Raw genomic sequence first — 18,032 nt, forward strand, 5'->3', positions numbered from 1 at the left:
TGAAGAAGTTATGTTTGTGTGCAGATGTATGTGTCTCTGCATCTTTCTCTCCTGTTCCTCTCTGTCAATGCTCAGGCATTGTGTCATCTTTCCTGGTAGAGGTAGACTAACCACAAGTCAAACCTGAGGCAGGTGGTTTGACAGTTTTCAAAAAGACAGCTTTCCTTCTTTTCTCTAATTCAAGCAGAAGTCTGTCTTTTTCAAACAATGGAGGAAGACCCTCTCTGTCTCCATTGGCTTTCCTCCGTAAGGCAGACGCCGCTTCAGACATTGCCAGACTGCATTTGAGAGTATTTTTACCCAACACAGCCAAGGGTCATTATCATGCAGATTTGGGCGAAGGTTCATGTCAAATTGTAACTTTGACCGGCAAAATGAAGTCCTTGGGCTGTGCCTTTTCTGCTCTAACATGGTTTCAGATTGCAGAGGTCCAGTTCTTGAGGCTTCCTCCTTCCAGAGCAGTGGTCTCTGGGTAGATTCAGACCATTCTCGGTCATGCAGCGCACTGGACGCCTTTTAAAGCCCCTTCCACAGGACTTGGAGCAGTGAGACCAGGCCCCTACATCCCACATGGGACATGGATCCCCACATGCTCTCACTGCTACTGGCCTGTCAGCACTGTCACAGTCCACTGCAGGGCGTCCCTCCATGCTCTGGCACTGCACCAGTCTCTTCTGCAGACCATTCCCACAAGTCACCGTGCACGAATCCCAACTTCCTGTCACCCAGTGACTGACTGGCCTCTTTCCCATCATCTGCTTCTTAGCTTCTACCCTATTACTGTCGGCCAAGACGCTATTATGTGCTGCGTGGCTTCTCTCCTCTTTACGCAGAGTCTTCTCCTCTTTGCTCTCTTTGGTAATGTAGAAAGAGTAACGCACCCTAGGAGGAGTCATCTTCCCCACAGAGAGCACCTCCACAGTCAGAGGCTCCTGCAGAGGTCTGGTGGCCTGAAGAATCTCCACAGATGTTGATGTGCCGCTGTAGCGCAGTAAGCTGCCCTTCACCAGCAGGTCACGCTCCACAGCTGACACCACATAGTTGCCGTTCAGCAGGTACTTGCCATGCCCGTTCTTCACTGCTAAGTAGTTTTCGTCGCTGACCATTCCCCGGTAGCCACGCTGACGGATGTCAATGTTGGAAGCTCCAACGGGCAGCATCACCACAAAGTTGTAGCCATGACTGAAAAGAAAATGTGGAGATGTAGAGCATTAATAATGCTGAGCCGCCAATGTTTTTCAAGACAATTGATGAAAACTTAAAAGCGCTTAATTTACTCTTAAACATCATTAACTTAAAGGATTTCAGAGAAAGAGTAGATCATGGCTTGTCACTGAACATTGGTGCCATCTTGTTGAATCAATCATTAGGACCATAGCCAAGGTGATATGTTGCCTTCAGATGCACAAGCCGTCTTTATGCTCATCCTGACTATCAATTTCTCATGAGCCACAATACAACAAGGATTGGTAATTCTGGAGTTGATCACTGCATGTTTATACTGTATTGCTTTGCCTAGTAAGGTAAATGAAGAAAATTTCCTTCATAATCCAAGATGATTTGGTGGTAAACAAGATATCACTTGTCAAGGCTGAATGATACTTTACATGATTGTTTCCAACTAAAGGAACACTGTAATATTTTGGGAAACAGTTCTTTGCTTTCTTACCAAGAGTTAAATGAGAACATCAGTGTAATTTCTGTGCTTCCAGCAGAAAGACTAATCCAAGGCATTGTTGGCCGAGCTTAGCACAAAGACTTTAGGCAGGGAAAACAGTTAGTTCTAAAATTCACTTAGATATTTAATCTTGGTAAATCACAAGCTACCCAACAATTCATTTAAAAATGATGCTCCACTGTGCAAGGTAGCTCATTCAACCACAATGTTTTGTATTTGTGCATAAAATACACAAGAATTACTGCCTTGCAGTGTGATGCAACCCAGTTGAGTTGCACTAAGAGTTAACGTCCATGTCCATCCAAACCTCTCTGTTCCTGAGTTATGGTGTCGATTAATGCCCTAAAATGTTTTTGCAAAACATATTAATTTCAAAAAGAAGTTCATTTTTGACTTTTTTTACTTTTCTGACTATGTGACTTTTTTAAAAATGCCATCCCTTCATCATTTTATCCTTCTAGACGTGTGAATTTTTGTCATATTAAGCATACAAATTCAAATTATGAGTTATGGCCCAAAGCATGTTTTTTGAGGACGCTGACCTTGAACTTCGACCACCAAATTCTAATAAGATCAGTCTTGAGTCCAAGTGGATGTTTGTGCCAAATTTTAGGAAACTCCCTCAGGGAGTTCTTGACATATCGGGTTCACAAGAATGCAACGGAGAGGGTCACAGTGAGCTTGGCCCTTGACTGCTAAAATTTTTATCAGTTCATTGTTGAGTCCAAGTGGATGTTTGTGCCATATTTGAGGAAATTCTGAGATAGCTTTCTCAAAAAATGGGTTAGACAGACGGACATATGGATGGATAAACCGAAAACATAATGCAGTTTAGGCCTCAGTAAGTTCACTTGGTCAGCTGCTTCCCTCTGCTCCAAGATTTTGAGCTAAAAGCTAAACTAAGTATGTTTTTGATTCATCCAGTCTCCAGAGCCAGATACAGTTTGCCTAAAATATCCTCAAACCATTGTTCATTAGTGTTTTGAAAGGACTCCACAAGATTATTTATTTCCATGAACATATTGGCAATCACTGCATATTTACAGGACATGCTGCCAAAGAATGACTGTGTTGTCCATGTATACCTATCTCAAGGCTATTTCTAAAGCTTAATTTATAGTTCTGCATTTGGAGGCTGTACCTTTTGTGGCATTGCCCTTGGGCTCTTTAGGTGTGACAGGTAAAAGGATATCACATTGGAAAACTGTGATTGTTTGGTTGCTTTTCTTTTACAAACTTCTGATGCCACTAGACTACTAAGGGTGAGGGCAGCATGCAGCAGGTTGAAAAAGCTCAGTTCCTCTTCTTTTTCAGTAACACACATCTAAAAAAGAAATCTCCATTGCAAAACTTATACTGTCCGCAGTCTTAAGTTGACATGTCGTTGACCTCGATTTATTTTGATGTGACATGAAAGAGTAATGCCGTATCTGCTGACATCCTACTTACATAGGTTTTGTGAACATTCCTGAGACCTTCTTGCAGCCCTGGTTGTCGCCGCCACACACGCCACACTTGTCAAACTTCCTGTTAGAGTCCAGCTTGCCATCGCAGCCTGCCTTGATGCACTTTCCTTGAACACATACGGCTGAGGTGTCCGGAGAGCAGGGCGTCCCATCCACAACCTGCAAAGTGAGAAACATGGCATTATTCCGATCAAGACAGAAAGTGGTTGCCACATATATGAGCCAGCATCTTTGCATACTTCATTCTTATGTCTAAATAAACATACATGAAACATATAAGCATTGACAGTGGCCCATATAGATGCAGCAGCTGGTAGCTCCTCCAATCCTTGCTACTTTTTTCATTATATTTTCCTATTTTATTTCGACTGAAGCACAAGTTTTCTATGAGAAAAACTTATCAACATCATGAAAAGTTGTGTGGAGTTTGGACTGAATGCAGCAGACCACGAGAGGATCTCCACCAACAGCCTACACCGAGTGGCCAGTCAGACCAGAGGGGAGAAACGAAACCAAAAGCACCAAATGAAGAGGGGGAGGAGAGCCGACATCAGGGCGAGGCTGACCCGACTTGGACCGAGAGCTGTTCCTTAACCAAGCCTTCTTCTGGCTAATGTCCGGTCGCAGGAGAATAAAGTGGATGAGATGTGATTAAGGCTCACTCAGCAACGGGAGATCAGAGACTCCTCTTGTCACATCTTTACAGAGACATGGTTAACCCCTAACATCCTGGAACAACCTGTTGCACTGGATGGGCGAACCTTGTTAAGAGCCAACAGGACACAAGACTGATGCAAATTTAAAAAATGCAGGACTGAATGATGCCACCAGCAGCAACATGCCCAAGCAACTGGATTGAATTTTCATAGTAGCTGCTGATATTAATCAACTCAACCTTCAACTCCAAAGATGTAGCAGGATCAAAGACAATTTGCATTTTCAACTATGTTTAAAAAGTGACGAATAAATCTACCTTGTATCTTGTATAATGACCCCAAAAGCCATACAAGTAGAATGTCAAAAGAAGCACCAGAGCGAGAGTACAGTGTCCTGTAGTGTAAACGAGATGTTGGCCTGGATTGCTGCTACAAGCTTTGTTTCCTTTATGGTTGCATAAATAGTTGCTGACAAGCCACAGCTGTGAAGTGATACTGTCCCTGCATGTTTCCCTTTCTCACCACGCCATCCATCCTGCAGCAGCAGCCTCTCTCTACGCTGTCACTAACACACCACCTCTCACTGCTTTGCTGCTGATGGAAGCAGCACTTCTTGCATTGCAGATAAGGGACAAAGCTACACGCCAAACCTTTGTGAACAGAGTTGCTTGATATTTCTACTTAAATGTTTCAACTAAGCCTCCCATGAGGTAGTGAGCCCAGTTGACGTGCACAATTACAAAGAGCTCAGATTGCATTAGCAAGTACAAAAGTTGATAACCATTTAGCTTAGAATATTAACAGAATTCCCCAATGCCATTTCTTAGCTTTTTCTAAGTTCTAAGTGTGACAAGCCTTTGTTTTTAATTCACATTATCATAATGAAAGCTGACAGCATTGCTCTATGTATCGTCTACAGACTGCAGCCACATATGCACTACAGCTAGCAATTATCAGACTCAACTCAACCTCCAGATGGTTGGGTAATTATGTTTTGCTGCTGGTAATGTGAAAGCAGTCAATATGTCATTTGGCTAGACGTAGTTTCTCTACTTTGGTAACACAAAGTTCCCACAGGAGTGTCTAATAAATCTAATTTATGTTCTCGAACTAATTCCACTTTTTCAGCAATTAGGAAACAGTTCTTAAACTTATTTCAGTTTTTCTATGTGAGTAGAGGAAGGGAGCAGTTCAATAAAACAGAAACAAACATATGGTTAAGGGTGGTTTCACGTTAAGGACCCTAGTCCAGATTATTAGCCGTACACTTGACCCAGAAGTCCAGGTCATTTGATTAGTGTGATCACAAGTGTACTGGGCTCCAGCACAGTTTGTGAACCATGCTGCAGTCCTCTTGAAAAACTGGTCTCAGTCACAATTCATGTGTAATTGAGTATAGTCCGCGGGAGGTGTGAAAGTAACCTTGCCGTGCTATGTGTGTGCGGCAGTCATTGCCATTGTACTAACATAACTTATGTCGCTGGTTAGGTAGCTTGTCCCTGCTTTTTAAATGCACCATGGAAATCAAAAGAGAATATTCTAGTTATCATCTGGTCTGTTTCTCAGCTTGCAGTCAGCAAGTAGAGCTGTACATGCATTCCTCAACACCTCCGGACTCTTCCGACACCTTCTCACCCTCGCAGCATTGGGCCCTAGTTGAAGATGCAAGTTGTTTCTTCTTTGTGTGTATTGGCAGATTGCAAACCAACTACATGCATACCATTACCTACTGTATCGGAGTGTGTACACAGGCAAGTGTACTTGGACACGTAATAACGATACTAATGTGACCGGCAGGAGAGAGGGGAGGGGGGAGCAATTGTCCATGTGCACTATAAGAAACAATCGTGCAAAATGTGAAAACATCTTAAGAACAAAGCAAATCATCTACATACCTTTGGAGCGAGGACATAGAAGTACCCAGTCCCGTTGGCACGGCAGATGAGCTTGCATTTGTCCTTGGGAGAGATGCCCGAATATTTGGGAACCCAAACCACAGAGGAACCCAGTCTGTTGGTGTTCAGGTTTAAGCCATTGAATGCCTCACACTGCTCCTCCCGGAAACTCTTACCTGGAGATGTTAAAAAAAAAAAAAAAAAATCTCAGATTAGATTGGTGACTCGACACTGTTGGACGTACAGAGTGATTGTAGTTTTGCAAGACTGTTCACTAAGCCCCGGCCCAGTCGCTATGCATGTCACGCTTTCTTTTCTTACACAACATATGCGCATTTTTACCATGAAAATGGTGTCTGATCATTTTCAGAAAAATAGTTCTTGATTTCAGACAAAAGTAGACATCAGCAGCTTCTTATTTATAGCCAGCAACTGACAATTTATTGAATGACTTTTTTCATCAGTTGTAGCTAGAGAGGTTTTTAAGATAAAGTTTACTCCATTCCAGCAGACATTTTAATGTTTCCTGCTGACTCTTTTGAAAAAGAGGTCTAAAATATGCATTTGCTGCTCCCTAACTTACATACTTGATTGCATTATGAAACAGTATGTTTGACTTTTACCATCATAAGAGAAAAGGATGTGTTAAGCGAATGTATAGCACTATCTTGGGTAACTGTAGCTGGGTTTCCTAGTGGGTCAACTTTTCCCAAAACTGGTAAAGAGCAGGACACAGCTGCTAATAAGTAACTGATGTCATCCAGGCACTTTGTCAATTTTTAACAAGAGTCTGTCCATTCTTGGTTAAAAGCTCTGCTTTTGCTTATTACTCGACTCTCTTTAAAACACACCATGTGAAATTACTTAACTTTGACTCAGTTATTTCTCAGGCTGTTGTCTCTCGTCTCTGAATAGCTACACATGAGATGATTGAACGGATGCAGTAGTCTGCGAGTTTTCCGGTCACAAAACAAGTGCTAGAAATTAACCCTACATTTAACTCCCTGGCTTGCAAGTACCACCGGGTTAGGATAGTTTTATAGGTAGGAACCCTGCTGAGAAAAATCTGCGTGACCAGTTTAAGATGGTTAAGCTGGTTGACCAGCTCGTTTGACCAGCTTAAGGTATGTTTTTGCATAATTTTTGGTGGTTTAGCTGGTCATACCATCTTGTGATGGTCACTCTAGCTGGTTTATCCTCTGAAGTTCCTACAAAATCCAAACCAAATCAATGTCCTTGATTCTGGAGAAATAACAGTATCATGAGGGGGAAGTATGCAAAGTGAAGGGCATAAATCAGTTAAGTCTTTTGTCATGGGATATATAAGATTTTTTTTTATATGATAAAAACAATTAACTGGCAAATGACCATCAAACACCCCTTTGGCATGACCAGACTGGTCACAGCAGCTGGTCCAGTCAGTGACCCACCCAGCTATAAACCATCAAAGACCAGCAAGAACTGGGTCAGGACCATCTAAAACCATCTTTGACCAGTTAAAACCAACTAAAACCAGCTACCAGTATAAGCTGGGTTTAAGCTGTTTTTCTCCAGCAGGGAAGCTACTTAGCTTGGCTTGCAATTGCAGCTTACTTCCTAAAAAGTGTGCTTCAATATTCAGAGGCAGCCAAACTTGGACAGGACTTGTTACAAATGCTACGGTAAGATTGGACGATTGCCGTTTGGTGGAAAGGTTAATTTTTGGTAAGTTTTAGCCCTTAAGGTGTGTCTTCCTGTGTGAATGTGCTCAAGCAGTGTACTGTACAACTACCTGTTTCAGGACATGGATTGAGGTTACAGGAGCGATATTTGATGCGAAGGCCGTAGCAGTATTTGCCTCCATTCTCGGGAACGGGGTTGTTACACTCTCTCTTGGCTAGCTGAACTCCTCCACCACAACTTCGGGAACAGTCTCCAAATGCGCCCCACTTTCCCCACCTGCCATCCACCTGGGAAAAAAGAAAAATATTGGTACATCAATCTGTGATTAAAAAAAAGAACAAGCAGGGAGGGCTTTCTTTCCGCCGGCTCTCACCTTGACGTGTATGGTGGTGTTCTTATCAGAGCAGGTTCCTCGGTAGCAGACTTTGCCGTTACCGCAGCTGGTGCCGTCCGCCCAGGGGAAGTGTCGGGTTTGGCAGACCAGCTGACCGCGGGCCTTCCCCGTGCACCACAGCTTGGAGCAGGGCTGCATGTACGGACAGGGCTTGGAGCCGGGGCCGAAGGCAAGCTCACACTGTCGGTGCAGGCTGTAGCTGGAACCAGGCAGGTTGTCTGAGAGGGACAGCTGCCTTTGAGGCTGGTCCAGCAAACAGTCTCCTGCAGAGACAAACCAAAAAAAATCACGAACAATCACACCGCAGCTGCATTCACTCAAACGGATATTAAAATTAAGTTGACTTTATGATTCGAACTGTTCAAACATTCTTGTCAAAGCCACCTTGACTGGTACGTGTTGTGGCCTTTGGCTTCTCCTGATAACCTTTTTTAAACACTTAAAACTTAAGCTGAACTTATCAATGTTTTTGTATTTGTAACAGAGGAAGGGAACTGATTTTGTTCTTCAAACCTGTTGTGTGTTATGAGGTATTAGTAAGGTAATGACAACCGGTTGTGCAAAATTGTATTACTATAAAACAATGGATTGTAGCATTAAAACAACATAGTGATTGATCTTAAAACTTTACGTACAGTCTGAGGAAAAAAAGATGCTAACTAAAACCATATGTGGTTCTATGGCTTGTCTCTATTGGAGAACCCTTATTGATATCTGGTCGAACTTTTTATAAAGGTTCCACCTGAAACCATTTTACAGGGTTCTTTGTACACATATCAAATATGGGAGAACACGAGTAAAATGAATTGATAAAGGTGATTCCAGGTACATTTACCTCTTGAAACATGGACGAAAATATGTGTGAATCTTGTAACAGCCGCACTATCAACAATCCTTGAGGAACCTTCTTATAATGGTTTTCGGGTGAAAAGGGCGTCTAATAGAACCATTAGTCTTACAAAAAACCCTTTCCTCAAAAATGGGTTCTTCAGAAGCAAATGTTTTTTGGTAGAACCTCAGCCCTTCATGAGAAACCCTTTTTGAACCCTTGTTTCTGTACTGCGGGTTTAAATCAGGTTGTCTTGAGTCTGTACAAAAGCAGACAGCAAGCTGCCTATATGAGACAGCGCAGGCACCGGATAATGTTTAGATTAAGCAAATAACTCATGTAGAAGAGACAGTGGTGTTAGCTGTTGGAGTGCTAAACTTAATAAATGCTCATTTGCTTGTTACAGTTAGTGGGCTGTCGGAGAGGAGGCCATAAATTGGTGTTTAATTCTGTCTGTAACAGAGAATCCACTCTGAGTCACTTATGAGAGTTTACAGAGAGACAGAAAAAGACTCGGCACAAAGAAGACCCAGAGGAGAAAAAGCCAAATGATATATAAATACACTTATAAATGTTATGTTAAATGTGAATACTGGAAGTGGATATAGCAGGTCATCATCAGCATATGATATAACATCTCAAAAAAATAAACTTCCTCAGATACACTTGCTCTGTTTCTCTTGAGGATAAAGGTTATTGCTATTGAGTGTAATTCTGCAGCGAAGTGTTTTCACATTCCTGCATTTCTTCTGGATGCAGTCAGTTGAGGAATATCGATGAATCTGATGCGTACCACTTCTGCAATGAACTTTCATTTTCTTACTTAAAAAATCATACACAAACTGTTTTAAATAATTCTTTTCCTGCTCTCATCCAACGCTGTGTAGTAGATGCTGGATATCTGGATGTGACAACATCAAAATACAACAAAATGTACTCTTAGCTGAGTACATTTTGTACATTTTACAAGCCACTGTCTTGCGGTGGATTTGCACTGCTTGCATGTGCATTAAGGAACAGCTCAGCTGTGGTTTTGCACCGTGCTCCCGCCGGTTGTGGTTTGAGTGCAGCACGGAGCAGCACTGGAAGATCAGCCGGGGTGGCAAGACTGAGGAGTTCCCGCAGCAATTACAGAATCACGACCATTATATCAGTAAAGAAGCTAATTAGTAATAACTCACCATCCACTCCCATAACTCCTGATATGGTGTATCACTGTATTTCCTTCTATGGTTGCGTAGTGTCATAAATCTTTTTGTGGTTTCCCATAATTAGCTTCTCCTTGTCCGTCGGTCGGTCGTGACCTCTGAAAACCTCTGACCTGTTGACTTCAGGCCTGAATCTGCTCATTGGGATGTTTTGTTGTTGTAGTTACATGAATTGCGATTTGGCGTCAACACAGTATTTTATTCTGAAATTAACAGGATGTTTTAATGTGGTGTCGCTGTCTGACTTCCTGTCTGCTCTGTGCTTAATTTGGCTGAATTAATGCAAAGTGCTCCGGCATTCGGCAAAAAAACAAGCCAGACTGCCGGCGCTGTAACGGGTCGATTCAGAGTCGATTCACAACGCAGCAGAGCCGGTGGAAGTTAACGCATAGACTACAGTGTGATCTATTTGCTCCGTCTATTCCCTCGTCAATTTAGACATGTTAGTTTTGATGACCTTATGTTGTTTTAAGGTTTTATCCTCATGCTATTGAATTTATTTGAGCATTATTAAAGTGTTGACCCTAGTTATATCGACTTTGACCCCCATTTTGTGCAGATTTTAGGCACAAAATGTGAAAAAATGTCACTCAAGAATTGACACTCACCTACTTAAAAGGAGAAGAAAAAAAATCAGTTTCATCCAAATAAATGTTAAGAAACAAAACTAGAAAAAACAATAAGAATATTTCTTTGGGCTTCTATCACCGCAAACCATAAAGCAAGAATGTGTGATCACTTGCATGTTGAAACTGAAATGGAAATTGCAAATGAAACCATGTCAAAATAGAGCCAAGGTCTTTTTTTGTGGGTACAATTAGATTACAACCAGCTGAGAGCATGAAGCCTGGACAGAATTAGTCGTCCATCTGAGTCCAGAGACATATACAGGAAGTGTTTACTAACCGTGACCTCTGTCCAGGAACTCGGTAATGATGGCTGCGCTGCACACGGACCAGGGCCGGCTCCTGTCGATCTGAATCAGTGTGGGAGACATCATGTGGTTGTCCTTTAGTTTCCCAAATACCTCCTCACATGCCTTCACATTGTCGTGGGGCATGTTGAAGACGTGACCTTAGGGGTGAGGGGAGGGTGCAAAAAGAGGCAGAAGGTCATGTTGGAATCAAGTACTTCTATTTTCAATCATGATTTAACCCTTTAACAGTCACACCAAGAAATGCCTTCGCAAAAAATGATAAAATGCATTAATTTAGTAAGAAAAAAACATCTCCCAGTGTTTTGCATTGTAAAAAGTGCAAGAGTCAATGTCATATAATAGAAATTAACAAAAAATAATGGTACCTTTATGCAGTAAACAAATGGAAACAAATAAACAAAAAACAATATAAGTATGGTATAAAATATACAGTAAAAAACAAATTGTCAATGTTAATTAATAAAAAAAATTAAATAAAAGTACTTTCAGGAAATAAACAAATGAACAGCATAAAAGAAATAAAATAAATACAAAAAAATGTTAAATTTTAGTTTAATAAAAATGGAATTGCAGTATTATCAAAATACTTAAAAAGCATCGTATCAAAACATCTCAGTAAAAAAAATTTTTAAAAAAAAGTCACTGGGCAGATATGTTTCCATGGAGATAATTATTAACACAAGAGAAACCAGACATCACAGCACACGTACGCATGAGGCAAAGCACACTGAACTTGGAGCGATTTGAAGGTGATGTCATCGCAGACAGGAATGCAGTTATGCATGGGAACTTACAGCGTGGCGTATGTCCATGTTCTCAACCAGGCCTGACAGGGGAATTTAGTTCCCAAGGAAATCATTTCATTCCCTAAATACGGACATGTAGTACTTTCCAAAAGATAAAAAGCATTTTTTTAAAATGTGCTTCGGCATTTCAATCATGAGACTGAACCATACCGAGAGGAAATTATGTGATTACTTAACATATGAGAGGACAGTGTAAACCAATGCCTCTCCTGGGGCCTCGGGAGTGACTTGTGCATCTGGTTTCAGGCGTGAGTCTCGCTTCTTTTAAAGCTTTCTGAATCACTGCTTATTGGAAATGGGAGGAGAAATGTCACTTGCATTATTGATTGGTTTTGGCTAAGTTTATGGAGTTTGCTGAAATACAAATTTAGTTATGCAGTTTAGTACCGCGCATTAAATTGACAAAAAAAGGTTTAGCAGTGTTCAACTTAAGCTCCTTTTTCATTTTCGCCTTCGACCGACTAAAACAGGTAGTCTCAAGCTGCAATGAGAAGATTTCTCTTTTTGGATAAAACTACAATCAATTTATCAGCACAAATCACAGAGACTGGAGGAATAGAGAAGATTTATGTTGCAGTTAGAGGCACATTATTAGACAACGGGCCCAGATATGCAAAAGTCACATTTTATAGCTGTTTAGTCTTTGTTATGTTTCTTTGTTTTGCGTCTCTTTTTGGCTGTAATACATCTTTTTGGGGTTTTGTATGTCTTTGTAGTCATTTTTGTTATTTGGGTTTATTTAGTGTCTCTTTAAAGTCATTTAGTGTATTTTTTTGTTATTTTATGTCCCTTTATAGTTGGTAAGCCTTGTTTTGTGCGATTTTGCTTGTTTGTAGTCGTAATGCATCTTTGTAGGTTTTCCAGCTCTTTGTTGTCATTTTGTGTCTCTTTGAGGGAATTTAATTTTGTATTTATGGGTTATTTTGTGTCCCTCTGTGGTTGTTTTGCCTCTTTTTGTCGTTATTTTATGGTAATTTTGAATCTTCTAGTATTGATTTGAGTGGCATTTTGCAGGTGAGGACTTGCTAAAGCTTAGGTAGCGAGATACCAACACACTCATCCCAAGATGTCACATATTTCAGCTTTGTCAGTGGACTTAAGTGTTTACATATTACGCACTGGGTATTCTTCTGCATCTGCCGCAACAGGTTAAGACAGTTTCAGGTCAGGTGCCGCCGTCCATGTATCATGCTGCTGTGGCAGGTGCTGACCGGCCGTCTGACGGCGTCATAACACTGCGAATGGTTATGTGTGGCCCTATTCTCAGCTGATGTCGCCTGGCAACATATCATACTGCCATGATGAAAAATGGCTTTTGGCGTCGGGATCTTCCACCGAAATCACTGCAAAAGTGTCTCTATTTGATGACTTTGCAATGAGACAGGCTTGAGATACAGTTGGTGAGCATGTTTGTCTTTACAACCTTGCAAATTGTTGAGCTTCAGAGGTCTTAGCAGGCTCTTTCTAAACTTTTGACAAAGCAGCATGTCTTTTCTCTTCCCTCAGTCTTTATGCTAAGCTAGGCTAAGCGTGCCCGGCTCCAGCTCTGTAGCCTGCTTGATGCACAAACATGACACTGGTGTTTCATAATTGGACATTTTAGTCTGAAATGCAAAGTGCCTTCTAAAGAGCTGTGAGTGAGGGCTCTGTTCAGAGAAAGAAAGACATCCTCCGCTTCACAAATGCATCGCAGACGAGCTGGAATGTCAAAGATAAGTGTACATTTGTTAGTATGTTATCACATGAAATAATTCATGGTAACTGAACTTGAGATTTTTCTAACTGTTATCTCTCACTTGACATTTGCAGCTGCCAGTGGTGCAGAGTTATGTTGTGCAGCTGTAATGTCGAACATATCCAGATCCCGACCCGCAGACCTGCTGGTTTTGATTGCAGCCATCTAACGAGGGACTGATTTACAAACTGAACATCAGGTGAATGCAATTAAGTAGCTGGTGGGTTTGAAACCCAGCGGTGCTGTGGGACCAAAACTGAGAACCACAGCCACATGGATCATCATGAAAGTTGCACAGCCCTCTGGCCAGGCCGGTTTCCGCGCTGATTATGTACATATACGTCCGTCAAATCTGACTGCAGAATTGCTTTGACATTTCAATCTAACATAATGTGCAGCTCTGGCTCTGAGCGGATCTCACTCTGAAGCCAAACGTGCATTAGCATAAATCTAAAATGCATAATGTGAGAGTTCAGTCCCTGATGATGAACATGTTCCTCGCATTTTACAAACGTAAACAACCTTCTCACCAAGTTCGTGGGCAGTTGTGAACGCGGAGGGCAAGCCGTCATCTTCAATGACAGAGCAGCTCCTTTTCGGGTCACACATGGTCCCGACGTCAGCCATCCCCAGTGTGTCGCAGGTTGTGGCCCCGCAAAGATCCTGGTAACACACAGACATAAGTGTTTATTGTGGCAAACCTTTCATTTTATTCTCATAGAAATCTTAAAAAATCATTTAGGATATGGGCATGTTCCCAACGTGTGTTGTGTGGCTGTGCCTGGAGCTAGAGACTGAACAGACCATGAAGAACAGTAATACCAAGCACATGGGGCTCTGGTTCGTTTATTGTTGCTCTCTTCTTAAAACACATTGAAGCAGAGGGTCAGTGGAGATAAACCAACTCACGTGTCCGCTTGGTGTTTAATTAAAGAGGTAAGAAAAGAGTTTAGGAGGACAAGATGAGTCCCACCTGCAGCACGCAACTGAGGCAAAGTAAAACCATGACAACTCCAGCGCCGTCTCTGCATGTTTACCACGAACTTTCTCGCACTCGCCCGTCTGTGCATTGGCTATGTTGAGATGGATAAATCCATAATCTGTAATCTGTAGATGGCAGGAAAAGATTTTGAGTTCTGATTCTTGCTTGATGGCCAAGAAGTGTTTACGAATCTCGTCTGGGATCAGCTGCAGGGGCTGCGTTGTAAACGTGATATCTGCTTAACATCAACAAGCATTATCATTTTGAGCATGTTAGCATTTAGCTTAAAGCACCACTTTGCCTAAGTGGGCTCCAGCTGAAAATGGCCATGACTCTTTGATTATGAGGAAGACAGCTGCCTCTGTCCCAAGGCTCACTGGGAAGGCTTTTGTGTCCAAACCTCATTTTGTCTTAATATTTCTGGGCAGGAATTATTTGTAGTGTTCGGAGTATATACAAACACAGAGTGGACGATGAACTTGGTAACCCAGTGTAACAGTGAGGCCCAGCGATGCCAGAAGCAGCCTCTGCCAGCCATGTGTATTCCACACCACTTGCTCTCCATAACCTATTACAAGATTTTTTCCATCTCAGCAGCTGCACTCATTGTGCCCTACAAGGACAACACCGGACCTGGACTTTCCTACATATAATTGCCCTCAGTGTAAATAAGAGATCTTTCCTGCAGCACTGAGGTGCTTTATAAGCCATTTTGACCTTGAAGTGTTTTTGTATGTTGCTACGCAGTGAAGGATAGCGGCCGTGTATCAGATGGCCAGCAGGAGCCAAACTGGACCTAATTGAAAGCAGGCACAGACAAGCAGGCATCAGGAGAGAAGTTAGTGACTGTGGAGAAGGATTTACTCGACAGTGGCCACATCGGACTATGGGACAGCCGTGACCATGCTGAATGCTCAAGAGCAGTGATACTCAGCTTACTGCCCGTGGGCCAAATGTGGCCCTTGATAGGGTGCTGAGTGCCCCCCCCCATAGTTTAGAAAAAATGCTCATGGAGGATCCCCCACATCCCCAGAATGTCGTAAAATCTTAAAAATGTTCTAAAATACTAGAAACTTCCTAAAAACCTAGAAATGTCCTAAAATTCCAGAACTGAAATCCTAGAAAAATCTGGGAAACGCCCTTAAATCTTAGAAACATCCTGTAGTCCTAGAAATGTTCTAACTGCAGAGAAATGTCCTAAAATCCAGGAAATGTGCTTAAATCCTAGAAATTTCCTAAAGTTCTAGAAACATCCTAAAATCAGAGAAACATCCTAAAGTCCTAGAAATGTCTTAAAATCCTAGAAACGGCATAAAAATCTGAGAAATGTTTTAAAATCCAAGAAACATCCTAAAATCCAATAAATGTCGTAAAATCCTAGAAACATATGCGGAGCTGCTGCGATCGGCCCCTGTCTTTTTGCCAAAGTGGCCCCTAAGCAAAGCAAGTTGAGTTTTCTTGCCTTAGAGGGTGAAAACTTACACCAGCTGGAGTGAATGAATAATTTGAATTCTTATCAGATTTTCTGATTATGAAGGTGCCTTTATGAGCAGATAGTGACCCAGTTCTTATTCTGTGGCTGCAGACGGAGGTGAGGTCTTTTATGGAAAGAACTGGCTCAGTTGCTGTTTTCCAGTGACTCATGACGGGGACCAGCAGAGCTGTGCAGTCGCTGCACCAACACACACCTTCATGAATGGATGACAGACGGGCGTGCAGGACACATGCCTCTGTATGAAGTGACCGTTAATATTTGTTGTAAAGTCAATCTGTCGGTCTGGGGGGGATTTTACATGTCTGTGCCCTGGGGGCCACTTGTGTCATAATCCTCAGGTTGTCTGTGAGTGCAGCTTTGTGATTTTATTCCCTGCTTACCTGTTTGGTGAACAGTATGGCAGTGTCCCAGTACTCTGCGTGCTTGTCGCTGTGCTTATTCAGCTTCTTCTGCCAGGAGCAGAAGTTGCGCAGAGTCAGAGCTGCATTACTGGAAACCTTTGGTCCCTTGTCAGCTTCATTTATCACCATGAAGCCCACCACCACTATGTTTATGGAGTTGAGAATGCTGGGGTGCTTGTAAAGCCTGGCTGCCACTGACATCAGGGTCAGGAGGTAATGCTTCAGGTCATCCCCGTGAAATTTAGCCATCGATTCATCTGCCACCACCAGCACCTCCACAAACCGGGGGATGGAGGCAAACCTCTTGGACCTCCCCAGAGTTTTTAACACAGTTTCAGTTAAGCCGTCGATCTCCAGATCGCTCATGTGCTTGTATTTCTCCAGGGAGATGTTGAAGTTGGTGTCAGGTGTAACTCCACACCTGCTGGTGAAGTTGCCGCCGGAGTGTGCAGCGCGTCTCCGGCGGCGGATCACATGCGTCCTGTCGAAAGAGTTTCCAGACGTGGCTGCTGCGTCTTCACTCCTGGTCTGGCTGATGAAATACTCCATACCGTCGTAGGAGAAACCCCCGTGGAGACCTTTACACAGGCTGAGCGCAGCGAATGAGTCCGGTTCTGCATTGACATTACCGGAGTAAAAGCATCCCCGCAAGTCAGCGGCTGCAGAGTCGTTGGATGCTGCGGAGGCGCTCTCAGCCGGCAAGCTGCCCGGTGCAAGGAAACTAGAATCCGGCGTGAGGTGGAGGTAAAATTCCTGTTTGAATGCGCTCAGTCTAAAAATCATCTGCCTTTCATTCATCTGCTCCGCGCGCCGGTTCAAATGCTTGTCATGCTTTTGGTGATCCACGCGAACAGGTATGCAGAAATCTACCTCCATGCAGTGTGTTACCTTGAAATAAAGCACGAACTTTGTTAAAATAATCAAAGAACTGATGAGTATAGCCATTTTTGTTCCTGCTCAGGAAAGTCCACTCTGTAATTCAGCCTCGGTGCGTTTGCATGCAGTGAAGAAGTTGTGCGCAATGGCACGGCGCGCCGCTTGTGCGTCCTCAGAAAGCCAAGCATCCGCACTGCCTTCCTTCCAGCTTCTCTCTCGTCTTGCACCGTTTCCACTCTGACCACCAACTTTATCTCAGCTGCTGAGCTTTAAAGTCGCGCGCATACACCGACGATCGCTGTCAGCTGAAATCTGCGCGCAAGAGAGAGCTCATTGGTCATGCGTCTGGGTTTGTGCTGCAGACCGCAGCCACTTGTAACTCTCCAAATATTATTGTTGCTGTACGGCATGTGTGACAGGAGCAGGAGCATCACCCCCTCCCACCGGCCAGACTCACTGCGAGGCGAACAGACAGCGCAGGAACAAAAGCCGCACGGGCTGCTTTCATTTGGAGCTTTTTGACTTCAGTTTGAAACTTGTGCAACCGCACTGTCACCTCCAAACTGTGAATCTAATAATGCAACATATTCCTCCACAGTGTCTCCAAAAAACTTATGCAGTTCCCCTTTTTGTGTACATATTTTTTGTGTTTCGTAAAAGTTAAAAACAAGCAAACACATTAACCCTTTCAAACCTGGACTGGTATCAGCTTTCTTGTTCTGCATTCAGATGCCTTTCACGAGCGTTTGACAGAGCAAAAAAAAAAAAAAGGTTTAATTTCTTTCAAAAAGAGAAAGAAATAAAACATTTCTTGTCACTTGTCAAGTTGCTCCTTACCTTGCCTATATATATATATATATATATATATATATATATATAATGTATAGATACACATTTTTTATTCTTGAATTTTTAGCACTTAAGTGTATTTGTTGTTTTTTACTTTTATTAATTAAATAATCTATTAATCTATTTCTTTATTTGCTTTTTTCAGGTAATTTTCTTGTTATTT

The 18,032-nt window shown here is 42.4% G+C and overlaps 1 protein-coding gene across 1 annotated transcript; it reads right to left on the reverse strand.

Moving 5' to 3' along the window:
• Positions 1-315: 315 nt before the first annotated feature.
• Positions 316-17,032, reverse strand: LOC121942986 (A disintegrin and metalloproteinase with thrombospondin motifs 15-like). Its single transcript, XM_042486325.1, has 8 exons — positions 16,124-17,032; positions 13,797-13,929; positions 10,695-10,862; positions 7,731-8,014; positions 7,461-7,644; positions 5,696-5,871; positions 3,128-3,303; positions 316-1,182 (listed from the first exon to the last, which is right to left on the reverse strand). The coding sequence occupies exons 1-8, from the start codon at positions 17,018-17,020 to the stop codon at positions 405-407; spliced, it is 2,796 nt and encodes a 931-aa protein (XP_042342259.1). The 5' UTR covers positions 17,021-17,032; the 3' UTR covers positions 316-404.
• Positions 17,033-18,032: the final 1,000 nt, after the last annotated feature.

The sequence above is a fragment of the Plectropomus leopardus genome, chromosome 5, assembly GCF_008729295.1.
Source record: "Plectropomus leopardus isolate mb chromosome 5, YSFRI_Pleo_2.0, whole genome shotgun sequence".
Taxonomy (NCBI): Eukaryota; Metazoa; Chordata; class Actinopteri; order Perciformes; family Serranidae; genus Plectropomus; species Plectropomus leopardus.